Source organism: Aythya marila (assembly GCF_965140915.1).
Source record: "Aythya marila genome assembly, chromosome: 1".
NCBI lineage: Eukaryota > Metazoa > Chordata > Aves > Anseriformes > Anatidae > Aythya > Aythya marila.
Window position 1 is genome coordinate 181,231,307 of NC_139042.1, and position 15,233 is coordinate 181,246,539.

General features: G+C 44.7%; 1 protein-coding gene across 3 annotated transcripts in view; it reads left to right on the forward strand.

Moving 5' to 3' along the window:
• The window catches only part of ST7 (suppression of tumorigenicity 7), a 139,857-nt gene extending 129,102 nt beyond the window's left edge, over positions 1-10,755 (forward strand). For all 3 annotated transcript variants that reach the window (XM_082771660.1, XM_082771659.1, XM_082771661.1), the window contains 3 exons: positions 1,111-1,203; positions 4,186-4,325; positions 10,432-10,755. In XM_082771660.1, the coding sequence (XP_082627786.1) occupies positions 1,111-1,203; positions 4,186-4,325; positions 10,432-10,527 (329 nt within the window). In that variant the 3' untranslated portion in view covers positions 10,528-10,755. The remainder of the gene's footprint in view (positions 1-1,110; positions 1,204-4,185; positions 4,326-10,431) is intronic.
• The last annotated feature ends 4,478 nt before the right edge of the window (positions 10,756-15,233 follow it).

A 15,233-nucleotide genomic window follows, 5' to 3' on the forward strand; every position in this document is an offset into this window, starting at 1 on the left:
GTGTGCACAGCTGAAAACGTTGGGGTATTGTGTATTTTAAACCAATTCCTCAGTTGCTTTAGAGCAAGAGATAATGGAATATTATTGCGTGGGGGTGGGCAGCACCTAATATCTAAAATACACAGTGCTTCTAGGACATCTGGTGAGGAAAATATTGCTTCAGTGACTGATGTTCATAGGGACAGTGAGAATAACACGTTGATGACATTTTAACAGTGAGAATAATATATAGGATAATGGAAAAGGAGGCATTGATTGCAGAGCTATAATTCAGTCAAGTGCACTGGTGTTTCCATAAACCACATGAGCATAACTCAGATGGCCTATGACATCACCACAGGCCAGATTTAGTAATCCATCTCCCTCCCTCTGTGTTATTATTTTCAAATTTAAAAGCATGTAGGATTAAGTATTATTTTATCCACGACCTGAAGATTTGTATCAGAAACCTGACGTTATCTGGTGCGTTTAAAAAGAATGTATTTGAGGAACCTGGTTTTAATAATTCGATATTAATCTTTGATTGCCAAATACAAAATGAAAACGTGACTGTGATGGAAAACTGGTTCTCTGGGCTTGACTCATCCACGTTACCTGTATTGCTGGAGTGTGATGGGTAAATCACTGCGGCTGGTAGTGGGCTTTTTTCCATGCAACTTTTAGTATGCCTGATGCACAGAGATTGCAAGGATTGGCCAAAATTCACAAGCTTGTTTGGTCGTTTTTGCAGGCTACACCTGTTATATCAGATACAGTTCTTTCCCTGAAATTTAAAAATTCTGGGGCATGAAAGTCAAAGACAAAATGTGTAAATTTGGCCATAGAATTGTTAAAGTATGTCAGGCCATGATCGTGCAAACATTTGTGTACATAGCTGCAACATGGTCTCACTTGACACTCCCAAGAATAAAAGTAAACTGTTTTCAGTAACAAAAGCTAAGTGTAGATTTATATTTTGGCATTTCATTTATCAATATATAAACTGTTTGTAACCACATATAAACATTTTACTTTTTCTGTGTTTGTTTTTCAAAATTGTCAATGGAGTTAAAAGTCTTTGGTGACTGCCACGCTCATGGTAATTCATGCATGGTGTTGTTTTCTTTCCAGCTTTCAGAATGATCCCCTATCCACTGGAAAAAGGACATCTTTTCTACCCTTACCCTATTTGTACAGAAACTGCAGATAGAGAACTACTACCATGTACGTTGCACTTTTCTTATTGTTGGCATCAAAGAAGTGTTTACGTGAGTCTCACCATACCGATTGCTACTGATGCTCTTTAAATTGAATGTGCTGGATTGGAGTAAGCAGTTGACAGCAAGTCTCTGGAGCTCACTTGATTGTTTAAAAGGCAGTTCCTAGCCATAGTTCATGATGATTAGCTATCTTTATTGTTGTCAACAGCATGGAGATAGGGAGTGAGATTACTGAGGAGATATAAATCTGTTAGATCTCGCTGCTTCTCTCTTGCCAAGACAGTGGAAAATATGTCTGATCTTTTATCTAGGATAACAACACATCAAACCAAGAGCACAGTTGCACAGCCGTGTTAGTCTTGTGCAGACACACTAGCTACTTAATTCCAAGGCAAGATCAAACCTGCCTGAGGACGGCTGGATCATTAATGCAGCTGTTATTCTGACAGGTTATTTTGACGTTTTCTGAAAAGCCGTCCAAAATAACAAGAAAGGGTTTTCTTCATGTAATGATGTGTGTGCTATTATAAAGAGATTGATGTGAAAATATCTCAGTCATTTATCATATATGTTTATGGTATGTATTAGCTAAGTGCCAGCAGTGTTCCCAGTGCTCTGCAAGATACAGCTATAAAGACAGATCCAGCCCTGGGGAAGAGTTTTAGAACAAGCAAACGGGACTGCTTGCGGTGCGTGCAGGGGAGCACAAGAATGCAGAGGAAGAGCTGAAGCAGCCAGCCTTGTATACAGTTAGGCTTCAGTCCCACATGTTTTCTCACCAAAGGCAGTGGGATCTGTGAGCACACATGGGACACGCACAAGTGCAGAGGAGACAAACACAGGTTGATCCGAGGAAGGAGATCCCTCTCTCACTGTCTCTATTCGGATGAAGCAATAAAGAGAAATCTTTGAAAAAAGTAAAACTCAGCCTGCTTCTGCTGGGAATGCTGGTTTTGAGGGAATGCTGCTTTTGAGGGCATTTGTGCTCTTTGTAGTCTTTCATTCATGACCTCTCTCCTCTGGGCTAAAAAATGTATCACCACTTTTAATGAGCCTGGGTAAACATGAGGTGAGAATAAGATGGCTACAGTACGCTCACTGTGAGGCTCCCCTTCACAGCGCATTCTCACTGATATTACACAGAAATCCTTGGCAACCGACAGTATCTCCCCACCCCATTAGAATCACCCTAATTATAACAACACCTCTTCGAGTGCTCTGCATGCTTTACTCGGAGGGATACTGAACTGGGGAGGGTGGAGTGTCAGGAGATGCAGGAATGACAAAGTCATGCAGAATAGTTCAGCACTCTCGTTCTAGATGCACAATGATTTTTTCCTGTCAGATGTTAGAAGCAAGGGACTCCTTAACAACATACTCAGATAGTCATGTGTTGTTCCTGCAGTTATGGGAAATGCATTTCACTGCAAAATCTCTTGGTTTTGAGTAGGGAAGGGTTTAATGTACTGTGACAGACACAGATGGGTTAAAGCGGTTTGTCGTACCTGTCCACACCCTTTAATTGCTTGCGATTCAAAGGAGAGTCAGCTGGAGTGATACCAGAGCACTGAGATCTGAGAGGCTATTCCAATTAAAAATACCGATCGCATAACTTTAGCCATGACTTGATAACACACAAGAAAAAGAAGTTTGAGGCCATGTCAAAGGCACATGCAAACAACTGCACACCAGAAATTGTCGACATAAAAATTGCAAATTATGTCTTTGTTTTTTTTTTTTTTTTTTTTTAAATAATAATACAAAACCCTAAATTAAACATGTTTTGGGTTTATAATATTTAAATTTAAAATCTTAAGAATTCCTACTGTTTGTATTGGAAAGCACTCCACCCTGGAGGAGCTCAGTCATATTGCTCTGCCATGCTGCTGGATTGCCCTGAGCTTATGTTGCCTGCACATATGGTGAGATGAGACCTGATCACTGAAGCGAAGAAAGTAGGCAAAATGGAAGAGTAATGTCTTGTGTGCATATAAATAGTCAGGGGATTTCGGTATACGGGAAGCTTTGAGGTTGGTCTTGTATCAGAAAAAAATATTTCGAAGTTTGCATGTATCTTGGTTGTAACTCCAAACTATGGACTGAATGAGTGAAGCAGGCAGACAAGAGTTCACCAAACGTTTTGCCAACCCAGACAGATTTTCACCTTGAATCAGAGCCACCATAAAGGTTTAAGGAATATAATCTTCTAGTAGAGTGCTGCTTGTCCTCCTCCGACCCTGTAATTATTGTCTGTGCTGCTTCCTCCAAAGCCCAGTGAGCAATTTTTTAATAACCAGAGTCAAGGAAATTCTTGCATTCCTTTTAGTATATACTAACAAATAGGTTAAAATTTCACTGTTAAAGTTCATTTTTCAAAACTTTCAAAAGCTGTTGCATTGTTACAAGGATACAAAGAATTGTGAAAATTGGGAATTGAAAATATGTGTTTGTGTGTCCTACGATTAGGATAGCATTTCTTGGTTCTGCACATGTAACCCCCAGAATTTACTGTTACAATGAAGGTAGTTTTACAACCTGCTTACACCAATCCACAACCATGCGGCTGCTGAAAGACTGCTCCCACTGCTGCTCCCAGGTGCACGTTTCTGCACCCAGTGTTTATCAGCATTAGCAAACATGCAGCCATATGGCTAGTCAATGGTCTGCAGAAAAAAATGGCCGTTTTATTTGTAGGTAGTTTTTCTGGGGTTAGTGGTTGCATAGTTGCATTACAGCTAGCTCTGACACAAGGAAGGCAAAAGTATTTTTCTAGGTAGGTCAGAGTAAGGTAGATAGGATCTTGAGATCAGAATTACTTGGCAATAAGACAGCTGACACAACAATAGCATTGGCCTAAGATGTTTCAGATCTTCTGTATGTTTCTTTCTTCAAAAGCGTCTTTGGGTGTCTATGACTGTTTAAAACCACGTAAGAATGTTGTTTGTTTTTACATTCAATGCCCTCTCCTTCCCTCTTTTTTCTACAGCATTTCATGAAGTTTCAGTTTACCCCAAGAAAGAGCTTCCCTTCTTCATCCTCTTCACTGCTGGACTCTGTTCTTTCACAGCCATGCTAGCCCTCTTGACACATCAGTTCCCAGAGCTTATGGGGGTCTTCGCAAAAGCTGTGAGTATTCCCTGCTGCTGCTCTCTTCTGGTAACTAAAGACACAGATACAGGAAGAGCTGAGAGAAATATTGCTGAGCATTAAACATCTACACATTCACTAATATAAATAAAACATCACGAGATGTCTGAGCAGGGACATTGAACAACTCCTAAGGGTTTTAATCAGTGAAACACACTACTGTCTTCTTGGGTTTACATGGCTCTTTGGTTAGGTTACATCTCTTGTGATTTTGCCAAAAAAGGTCTCGGTTGGACAACGTAATATCTGTGTTCATGTACATAATCCAATAAAATAAACTAATTATGGTTTGCAGAACTCCTCTTTTTAGTGTAGAGCCATTAATGACTGCACCATGCTTCCCAGTGCAATGAAAACTCTTAGAATGAGCAGAAGCAGTCTGCTGTTAACGAGGGGAAATTTCTCTGTTCTTTCCCCATGAAACAAGTATCATCAGTGTTTCCCTCATAACTTCTCTTAACTGTATCCAGGGAAGTCTGTGCTAATTCTGCTTCTGTAACCCACTAAGGATTAATAAGAGTTGGAGGCTGAGGGGGAAAGGCCACGAACTGTTCACATACTTTTTTTTCATTTCAAAGCCAAGAACATCATTGTTCTGGTGTTCTAGGATATGAAAACAAACAAACAAACAACAACAATAACAACAACAAAACACACATTCCAGAACAGTTCCAAGATGATCAAAAAACTGTGTGCTCTTCCAGGAAATGCTGGCTATCCTCTGTAAGAATATGTTTTCTCAAATATATTTATACCTGATGTGGGTGTTGTGGCTTTGTTGCTTTTGACTTTGAGGGGTCAGGGGTGAAGAAAACTAGGCTGAATGGCTTTGTCAAATTCCAGACTGCAAATACTTTCTCAAGCTCCCTTTGCAAGTGAACCAGGTCTTCCACAAGGCTTGTGAGTGATGGATGTCTGGTACAGCAATGGCTCTAGCGTCAATAATTTTGCTTCATTAGTTCTAGAAGACAGACAATAAGTTAAGCTGTAGCAAAAGATACCACTTCTATCAGTAAAAAGTGCTGAAGACTATCTGAAATGCTATTCTTTTCTCTTGTTTCTATTTGGTGGACAGTAATTGTGCAGCTCAGGCATATGTTCCGAAGCTTCTTTGTTAAGCGTTTTTGTTTGTTTTTCCATTCCGTCTTTGCAATGTGTGACCCTTGTTTGGGGGCTCTTTCGGTGTCATCTTCAGTTTTCTGATGCTGCCAGTTAATGAGATGAAATCTGTCCCTGTTAGACTTGTCCCTGTGCTCGTCAGCCCTGTATCCTCAACAAAGGGCGGATGTCAAGCATGCGGCACGATGAGGTTTTGCACTGAGTGTGCCCACTGCAGGCAGTGAGCTGCTGGAGCTGGAGAAAATTGGTAGCGTGTTTGTGTGAGCTTAACTCACCTGGCTGTGGTTACTGAGTGCAATCGGACAGAAACATCAGAAGTTTAATGGTGATGTTAGTAATTGTTTCTCAGTTTTGTGGAGCCTCCAGGCTCCAAGGCCATTTGGGGAGCGGAGTCTCTCTAGAAGGATCTGCTTCCTTGATGTGTAAGTGCAGCTGCCGTTGGTGTTAAACTAATAGAACAGACACCACAGCTCGTGTTGTACATAGGAAGGGCAGAATCCAGGCCTGTGACGTTCCCTCAGTGACTCACAAAAAGGCTTTGCTTCAGACGGCTCGTTCTGGTATCTCCTCTGGGAGAAGTAGCTCAGGTATACGGGACTGAAGAAAATCACGGCAGCCATCTCTTTGAAATGTGGCTGTGTCAGGACAGAAAAGAAAAGGTTGACCAGCCATAGCTTGTCCCTTTCAGTTTTAGGGAAGATAGTTTCATAAATAACTCAAAGATGGATGTGTTGACTGTTGCTGTAGCTACATGCATTGAGTTACCTACGCCTGCATGGTCAGTGCTCATTGCCTTGTGTTCTGTTACAAACAGCACGAAACTGTGGTTTAATGGGACAAGATTATTCTTTCTCCATGCCTCCCAGTCCCAAAAGCGTTTCACAGATGTAATATCATCATCACAGCCCAGGCTTATGTTACTGTAAGTCGATATTTGTTGTATTTCACAAACACTAACTAAGTTAGCATGAGTGGGCGTTGGGAATTGGCTTTGACCTGTTCTCCAGGAAGCATCTTGTTGCACTTCTCCCATAGCCCGTTAACCCACACGCTCTCACTGTCCTGGCACTCCAGACTGATTTGGCATACATACAGATTTGTGAAAAACCTGTGGAGACCACCCCATATGTGGATATCTACTCCATTTCATGAATTAGTCTGCAACAAATCTAGGTGCGAACTGTGTTAATAACAGCATTTAATCTTGTATGTCAAGAGGGAAGGAAGAAGGAGAGAGAGCAAAGGAAATAAATCACAGAAGTGACATTTTCTAACCCCATCTGTTCCATCCATTCTACTAACTGCTGGCCAGTTGGTCAGTTATGGTCAAATCTGACATGTGGGGGTCCCAAAGATGTGGTGTTCTGGCACAATTTTGTGAAAATGGGCATCTGGCTGAAAGAGGAAGAGTGGTACCACCAGGAGGGGTTGCCACCTGAGTTCTGAGGCATTACTAAAGGTGGGAGTCCACATGCATGGTGAGACCAGGCCTCACGGATTCTGTTGTTTGCAGAGCTAAAGGAGAAATGCTGGTTACAATGGGAACTAAATCCAGTGGTACTAGGCATGTCCATACAATTTCAAGGTAAAATTCAATTTGCACAGAAGTCTTGATCATCTGTACTTAGAGAAAACTGATTTTCTCATGGAAAGACCCCCACGTCAGCTAGCTGGCTGTCCTAGGACCACAGGTATGAATCCGGCAGTGACAGATTCCCCAAGGCAGAGAAAGCCCCTGAGTGCTGAGGACCTCCCTGTGTGAGGCTGTGCCTCTGTGGCAGTGCCTTTGAGCAGCCTGTGTTACACCACTGGATGCAGAAGTCCAAGGCATTTTAAAGCTGTTTTCCTCTTCTCGGACGTTGACAAAGGCTCACAGGAGTTCACCAAACCCCATCAGTGCACCCCGTGTTTTGGAGCCACAACTTGCTCTGAGTGCTGCCTGCCAGGTGAGCAGCAAGTGCAGATATTCCCAATGCATCCAGCCAAGTTGGTCAGGTTGCACCTGGAAGTAGGCCTGGCTCTTCCCATGCAGAAATGAGAAGAATCCAGTTCTCCCATTCGAGTGTTTTGTCAGCCTGAGCATAAGTAACTTGAAAGTGACAACAGCTCTGAGCATTTTTGCTTGGTTAGGAGAAGCACATTCCTAGCTTATGCTTTTAGTTTTTGCTAGACTTTCTAATGAGGCTTTTGGAGGTTGAATACATGATTTTGGACATGAATACAAGCAAAACAAATTCCTGATTGCATGGCTTGGATGGAATTGCGCAGTGTAAATGCGTTTGAAAGTCTTCATCGTCATGCAGAAATATAACAATATCTAAATACAGCTCCTTCATAACATGGCAGCAATAAGAACGTGTCTTAAAACTGAGAGAAGTATTAACAAGGGAATCAGTATGTAATGCATCAAGTCAAGTGTCTAGCAGTGCAGTGCCTAGTTACGTCACACCGAATTGCTAAGATGAGTGAAACTTCAGCAGGACTAACTTGTCTTTGATTTGATTCCTTTGTTTGCCTGGGATCACCGGCCTGGCCAGTCTCAGTATTTCTTGTATGATGGATGAGACCTCAGCTCAGCAAGCAGGTTTGCACAGGGAAATCTCTCATCTGCTTGGACCCCTATAGCCGCTGAGGTAGGGAACGTGTGGTCAGATCACAGGGTCAGTTCCTTCATGCAGATACTGGCTATGCCGTGGAAAAGCTTAAAAAGATGCTTTTCCACATCTGTTTTATCAGACAGTATTCAGAAGGTGGGCCTGGAAATCCACTTCTGCCAGCTTTGAAATAGCCAGGCCATTTGCTGTCCTTTAAAGTACAAAACAACGATAGCAAACTTTTACAGGTCTCCCATCGCCAGCTCTGCCACCTCAAATTCCTGGGTTTTCTGTTCTGTGTGGGGAAAGAAAAGGTAGGACCGAAGGGAAGAGCAAAAAACATTAAAACAAAAATGTGTGATGCAGACTGAGCCCTCCTGGGTGGCAAACCAGCCGGATAGGCAGCTGCCAGAGCTGCTGGAGGGCAGGAGCACAGGAGCACCAGTTTTCCAAGGGCCTCACACCATGCCCTGCTCCAGCAGCCTGGTGGCTGGCTACCAGGCCTTGCACCAACCACGCTGTCAGCTGAGAGGAGCCCTTTGTGTCCTGCAGCTTTCAGGGCCAGGAAATGGGTTCTTTGTTATCTGTGAGAAGAGAAACTGAGCTGTGGGGTCAGGGTTTTAGCTGGCTCTGTGAGAGACGGGCTGCTTGTGCCTGGTGAGCGAGAATATCGTGGCAGAGCAGGGGTTAGCAAGGAGAAGGCAGGAGGCAAACATCAGCACTTTAGAAGGAGAGGAGACTTTAAGATCGCCCCTGGGACAGCCTCAGCGCACCCCATTTACGTGGGCTCGAAGAAGAGAGTAGGTGGCATCCTGAACCACTTGCTGTCAGCAAGGGTTTTGCTCGGACTTCAGTGGAGCCAGGCTTTGGTAGCCATGAATTCAGTTATCCTTTGTAAACCAGCTGATTTGCCAGGTGGAAAAGACGTAGCTCATCTCTGCTCCAGAATCTTTGTTACGGGATGTAATCGACTACTTCAGGAACACAAAATCTGTGAATTACAATAAAACTTACCATCAGGCAAATGAGGCTTAATTGATTTAACAAGTAGGCAATTAGCACTGGTCACAAAGCTGAGTGTTATCCACGTACGTGTGCTGGTGCAAGACTACCACTTAGATGAAGTGCTGCACAAAGAGCAGAAGTTGGCCTCTGATGAGCTTTTTGCATGCTTCAAAATTTACGGGATGTGTTGGAACAGTTCCCAGCTTAACCAGGGGAATGGTTGCACTTGGGCGAGCCACTGGGAGCAGGAATGGCAAACTCTGAGATGAGGGAGGTCAGCGCTGTGTTCATCCAGCTTTGATTCATGCCAATAGCTTGACAGCTGGTATGTAGCGCTACAGCTGCAACACTCTGTTCGGCTGCAGGTAGGAAAGGCTTCTTCTCTGACCTGTGCTTGTGACAAAATCTCTATACCAGCAATGGCCCTACCTGATTCTTCCATGAGGCACAAGTTGACGGTGATACAGGGTGTGCATTGTATGCAAATGTGTCCAAGAAGGGAAAAACGAGTTTCAGTGCTCCCTGTTGCCTTTAAAATGCATGGACTGAATTCAGAACATTAAAAAGAGTGTTTGTGTGTCATGTATTGTCTGATGCCCTCGTTTTGTCAGGAGAGAGACTTCTTACGGGCAAAAGGAGAACACATCCAGCACCAGATCGGCTTTAACACTGACCTCCGAAGGAGACTGAATAGACACGCCGGGGTAGTAAGCAGAGTTTGTGCCTTGTGCTGACTGCGCAGCAGTAACTGAAACACAAATCTGGTGCAGCTCCGTGCTGCTCAGTTCCACGCAGAGCTGTTTGTTTCTGGCAAAGTCGCATCAGCCAAAACGGTGAGAAGGCACGGGGCTCAGAGTCTTGAGGCAGCCGACTCTGCACATCGTGGGATTCTCTCACACGTGTAGGGCTCCAGAATACCTCCATGGGATGTGCAAAGATGAGTTAAAATTAGTGTAATTTGAAATAAGTGTAATATGAAATAAAATAAATAATTGTATTATTAAGTAGTTGTAAATAAAATCAGTGCAATGAAGCCTATTTCACTTCAGTAGGATTTGGTTTGAGCCTTTAGTGGCTTCAGTGTGTGCCTTGGTCCAGGATGTTAGACTTGTGGAAACTTCTGTAGTTCATCACTTTGATCTTTGTAGAAACGGGGCTCTTCCTTGCCTGACTGCAAAATCCAGAAATCTGTGCACATGTAAGGCTCAGAATTTGGCAGAAAGGCTTTATGCGAGAATTGCTTCATTTCTATGATGCCAGAGAGTTTTACAGAAGCAAGCAGCGAGAGTTTGTCACGTCAGACAGCTTTCTCCTGATGCGTATCATGTCCTGGATTTTGCCCTGAACATGTATCTGTTTTTTTGCAGTTTCTCAGCACCCTCTTTGCCCCTTTAAATTTCGTGATGGAAAAAGTGGAAAGCATCCTGCCCTCCAGCCTGTGGCACCAGCTGACGAGGATCTGAGGGAGCACACCCGCGGACTGACTGCCATGACGTCTTCTGTGCCAACTTTTTGTTGACCACAAGAAAGCATGATAAAAAGGGAAGCAGTTCTAAGACTTAAAAACTCTTCATGGATTGTCTGTTCTCATATGAAAACTGTTTTGTTGTACAAAATACATTGATGTTAGGTTCTATTATATTTTGCCTTCAGAAAAGACAAACTTAAAAATAAACTTTTTGTGTATTGCAGCATCGCTGTCTTCTGGCTTATTCTTCAAAGTTCAGACTGTACTTTGTGTTCTTCCACATCTGGGTGCTGTGTCTGCCTCACCACAACCAGGGCTTGGCTTCCCGCTCGGTTAATGAAGAGACACGAGCAGCCCCACAGCTGAAAGCAGCAGAATCGCTGCCTCTTGTTGCAGAGTTCAGCCGGGGTGAAGCCCTCACCACTGCAGATGGCCTAGGCCAAGCTTCTCGGCATGTACAGCTCCTGCTTCGAGCAGCTTTCGTCTCTTGCTTGAGACAGTGTCAGCTCTCTGGGTGGTTTTAGTGGTGCATCGGGCTTCTGATTCCCATCCCTGCAGACAAAGGATTTGTGTGTAACTTACTGCTGGAGGTGGGAACGTCCCGCAGACACCTCTGCCATGAGGCCAGCTCTAAAATGAACAACTTGGCCTGGAAGTTGAAGGAGGTAGTCCCTGCTGTCAGAAACTGAAAGTGCACCCTTAGAGATGCCTCAAGGATTTCTTCTCAGCTCGCCTCCCAGATGAGGGAGCATTAATCTCAGGCAGTGGGGAAAGAAAGGCAACTTCGCCAGCCCAACTTAGAAATGTACAACATGGCACGGGGCACTGCTATGGCTTTAAAAATGCTGAGCTATTTCAGGGACTGTGATTAGCAGGAGAGAAATTCGTTTATCAATGAGGAAATTAGTGAGCAAAGACAAACCTCCCGTTACTGGTGTTGCTATTAGGGGAAAGTATCATCAGGAACAAGTGAGTTACTTTAGTTTTTGCCCTTTGGACCGCAGGTGGGCTGCTCTGTGCAGGAGCAGGTTTTTGTGCAGGCGAGCAGTGGTGCTGCATTAAAGCAACAGCTGCTGTGCAAGGAGCAAAGCGCCAGCCCCGCGCCAGGAGCGATGGGTTGTAAGAATGAGACCCGGGATGAACGCAGAGGAGCAGAGAGCCCAGAGCTGGCGCCCTGTGGCACCTGGGGGCTTCCGTGCAGGTTTTTCATCTCAAGCCATTAGTCCTGCAAAGCAGCTCACGGTCGTGTTGAAAATAGTGTGGCTTACACCCAGTGTGGGATGTGGCAAATGATTACAGGTGGAGGACAAGGAGTGGAAATGTGAAGTGGAGCAATGTTTATGTTCTCAGCATTGCACCTGAATTGCTAAAGCATCCACAAGGGAATACCTGTAAAGCAGGCACTCCTGGGCATCTCCAGGGGTAAAACTGAGGATAATTTTATTCATTTGACTCACAACCGTGCTGTCAAATCAGAAAGATCAGGCTCGGCCAGCCTTTGGTTGCTTTGCCCTTGTTGGCTCTTGTTGCCCCATGTAGCTTTGTGTCGCTTACTCCCAGCCACCTTAAACACCTTTCAAAGTTGATTTAAATATGCCATACATTTCATAAGAACAAATTGCTGTGATTGAATATATAAATGTGCTTGCACGCCAGCGTATGTGTAGCTGTGTGCAGATGTCTATCAGCAGCTGAGGTACGAGCTTGGCCTGCTGTTGGAGGAAGAGCTAACGTGACAGTAGCTGTGTGGGGATTATTACCTGCACCAATCTGTGTGACAAAAAAAGAATGCTTAATTCCTTGGAACAACCAGAGCCTTCCCTTGAACTCCGGGGAACTTAGAGGAGCTCAAAAATACCTTTATGCGATTATTATTTCTACTATCCATCTCCTTTATAGGCAGTAATGAGCTATGGTTTTTATCTAGAAAGCATCTTTCTGCCTTAATTATTCTTCTAGGCATCTGAGAGACCAGGCAAGTCAGACAAAGGATTTTCTTTTTCATCAGGCGTAGTCTGATGCCTCAGGGTTTCGTGCCTCTGACATGTTTCCTGTGAAGTTCAGCACTGCTGAGATCAAACGCCCAGCACAGCCTGTGATTACCCTGATAGAAAGCCCCTGGCTCGGTGCGGAGATGAGCGCTCCGAAATCTGGTTCGGGTAGTAACTCATCTGTAGTTTGAAGGCTTACGGAGAGGGGGGCTTTTTAACTCAACGTTCACAGCTCCTGGTTTGGTTTTTGTTTGTTTCCTTAAGGACACCCCCATGCAGTTTGGCTGCACGCTCAGCCTGGCTAAAGCTCTTTTCCCCCTCGCCACCATCGAGCGCCTGGCCTGGGGCTGGGCAGGGGGAATTGCCCCCAGCCTGCGGCCTGGCTGCCAGCCCCCAGCCGCTCTGCAGGACCAGAAGTAGGGACAATGAGGGACTGCATTTCTAATTAAAACCTAATTAAAATCTGCGAAGAAGGTTCTGCAGGGCTGGGAGGTGAGGAGGTTGCACGTACTGCATGCGGAGATTTTTTCAGGGAAAAAAAAAAAAACACAAAAACACAACACACCACAAAAGCAGCCCAACAATCTCTGTAGCTGTGGTACTAACATGACAACGTACCAGTCCTAAAAGTCATTCCCAGTGTCCAAGAGGTAAAATAAAGTCAGATTTTTGGGGTGTGATTTCTCCTAAAAGAGATGAACAAGTTTTTACTGGTAAAGTTTGCTGAAGAATAAAACACTGGTGAGGGACCGATCCCAAAGTGTTTGGCTGGCTAGCGGCATTGCAGAGACATTGCTGGGGTCTTATTTCATGCACCACAAGTGACAGGAACTGGACTGTATATTAAAAAAATAATAATTTCTACAACATTTTGCCTCATCTAGCGTTTTTTTCTGACACTGAATTGTCTGCCTAGGGAAAGCACTTTTCTTCATGAATAAATAGATGAGAAAATTTCTTCCATAGGACAACCAGTAGGATTACTTAATTTAATTTGCCTTGCTTGATTTCTTTGTTTCTTCCTTTTTTTTTTTTTTTTTTTTTTTTTTTTTTTTTTAATTAGATGAAGGTCAAAGAAGTTCTTTCTTTTTCTGAGAAATATTTACACAATCTCTTCTTCCACTAAGAAATGGCAAACGCTCCCAGGAGTGCTTTCTTCATGGAAGAGGCAGCAGAAATGCTTATAGATGCAAGAAGCCTGCATTAAGACCCGTATTGTTTGTTTTATTTTATTCATACAAATAAAGCAAAACATATAAGCAAATAATTGTCCAATTCAGCTGTTACACACTGGTTGCTCTGCAAAATATTCTGATTCGTCTCTGTTGAAATGGATTTGGTGGGGCTTTTTCTGCGCTGCAGCTTATTGACGTGGTACTGAAATGGAATATGAACTTCAACCCGCCGCACACCTGCGTGGGGCAGGGGATCTGGGGACAAAGGACAATGAAAAGGCGTCCCAGTAGCATCCAGAGCCACCTTCTTGGTCTTCATAGCGAGCCCAGTCCCAGGAATTGCAGATCCTCGAGAGCAGGGGATTGTCTGGAGGCAGGCTGACTGCGGTGCAGGACTGGGACGGGGAACATTTAAACACAGAGGACAGACAGGAGCACCTGGGACCCGTCGGGATGCACCCACGTGTGCTGAGGCAGCTGGCTGAGGTCGCGGTGGGGCCACTCTGCATCTGCTCATGGAGGACACGGCAGCAAGGGGAGGCTGCTGAGGCCTGGAAGACAGAAGGGCCTCGGGAGCCAGAGGCCAGCCAGCCTCACCTGGGAAAAGTAGTGGAGCATGGCCTCCTGGAAGCCACGCCGAAAACGCTAAGGGTAGGAAGGTGACTGGGAGCAGTCAGCAGGGATGTATGAAAAGAGAAATCACGTGGCTGTTGCTTACCTTGACCTTACCTTGATGCCATCACCCACAGCGTACTCCTAGGCACAGCGATGCCGTGCAGGCTGAGGTGAGCGGGTGTGAGGCGGCTCGAAGATTGGCTGCACTGAGCTCAGAGCTGTGACAAGTGGCAGCCATCACCCAGGCGGAGGCCAGTCACTCGTGGTGCTTCCCAAGGGGGGGTCCTGGGATGCTCTGGACAACAGGAGGGAGCGCAGCCTTGCAGGTTGTGCAAAACGGGGCGGCGTGGTTGGGCCTTCAGATGGTCGCTGCCATTGAGAGGGACCTCAGCAGGGCAGAGGAACCAGTAAGCAGGCGTCTCAAAGAAGGGCACCTGTCCAGGCTCACAGCTGGGGAGGAATAACCACGAGTACCCATACAGCCTGGGGCCAACTTTCTCAAAATGAGCTTTGCAGAGAAGGCCCCGGTGGTCCTGGTGCACCATAAGCCATCACTGTGCCCTTGCAGCAAGGACTGTTCCTAAACATACCTATGTGGTACCTTTTGTACGTTTTCTGCTTAGATTGCAATGGATATTGCAAAGACATCAATTTGGTGTAAGAACTCAACACACACACCACCAGCCACCTCTCAGGGTTTCAGGCTTTCAAAAAGTGCTGTTCCCTACAAAGTCGAGATACCCTGTAAAATGAAAGTAAGCTAAAATCCCCAGTCCAGAGAAACTGAGTTTTTAAAGGGCATTCTATCAGCATATTGGTTATTTCTACATCATTTCTTGCACAGGTAAAATGAAGCCTTAAGTAAAAGGACTTACATCTTAGTTACATTTTCATGTAAGGTAAAGCTTGATGGTTGTTGC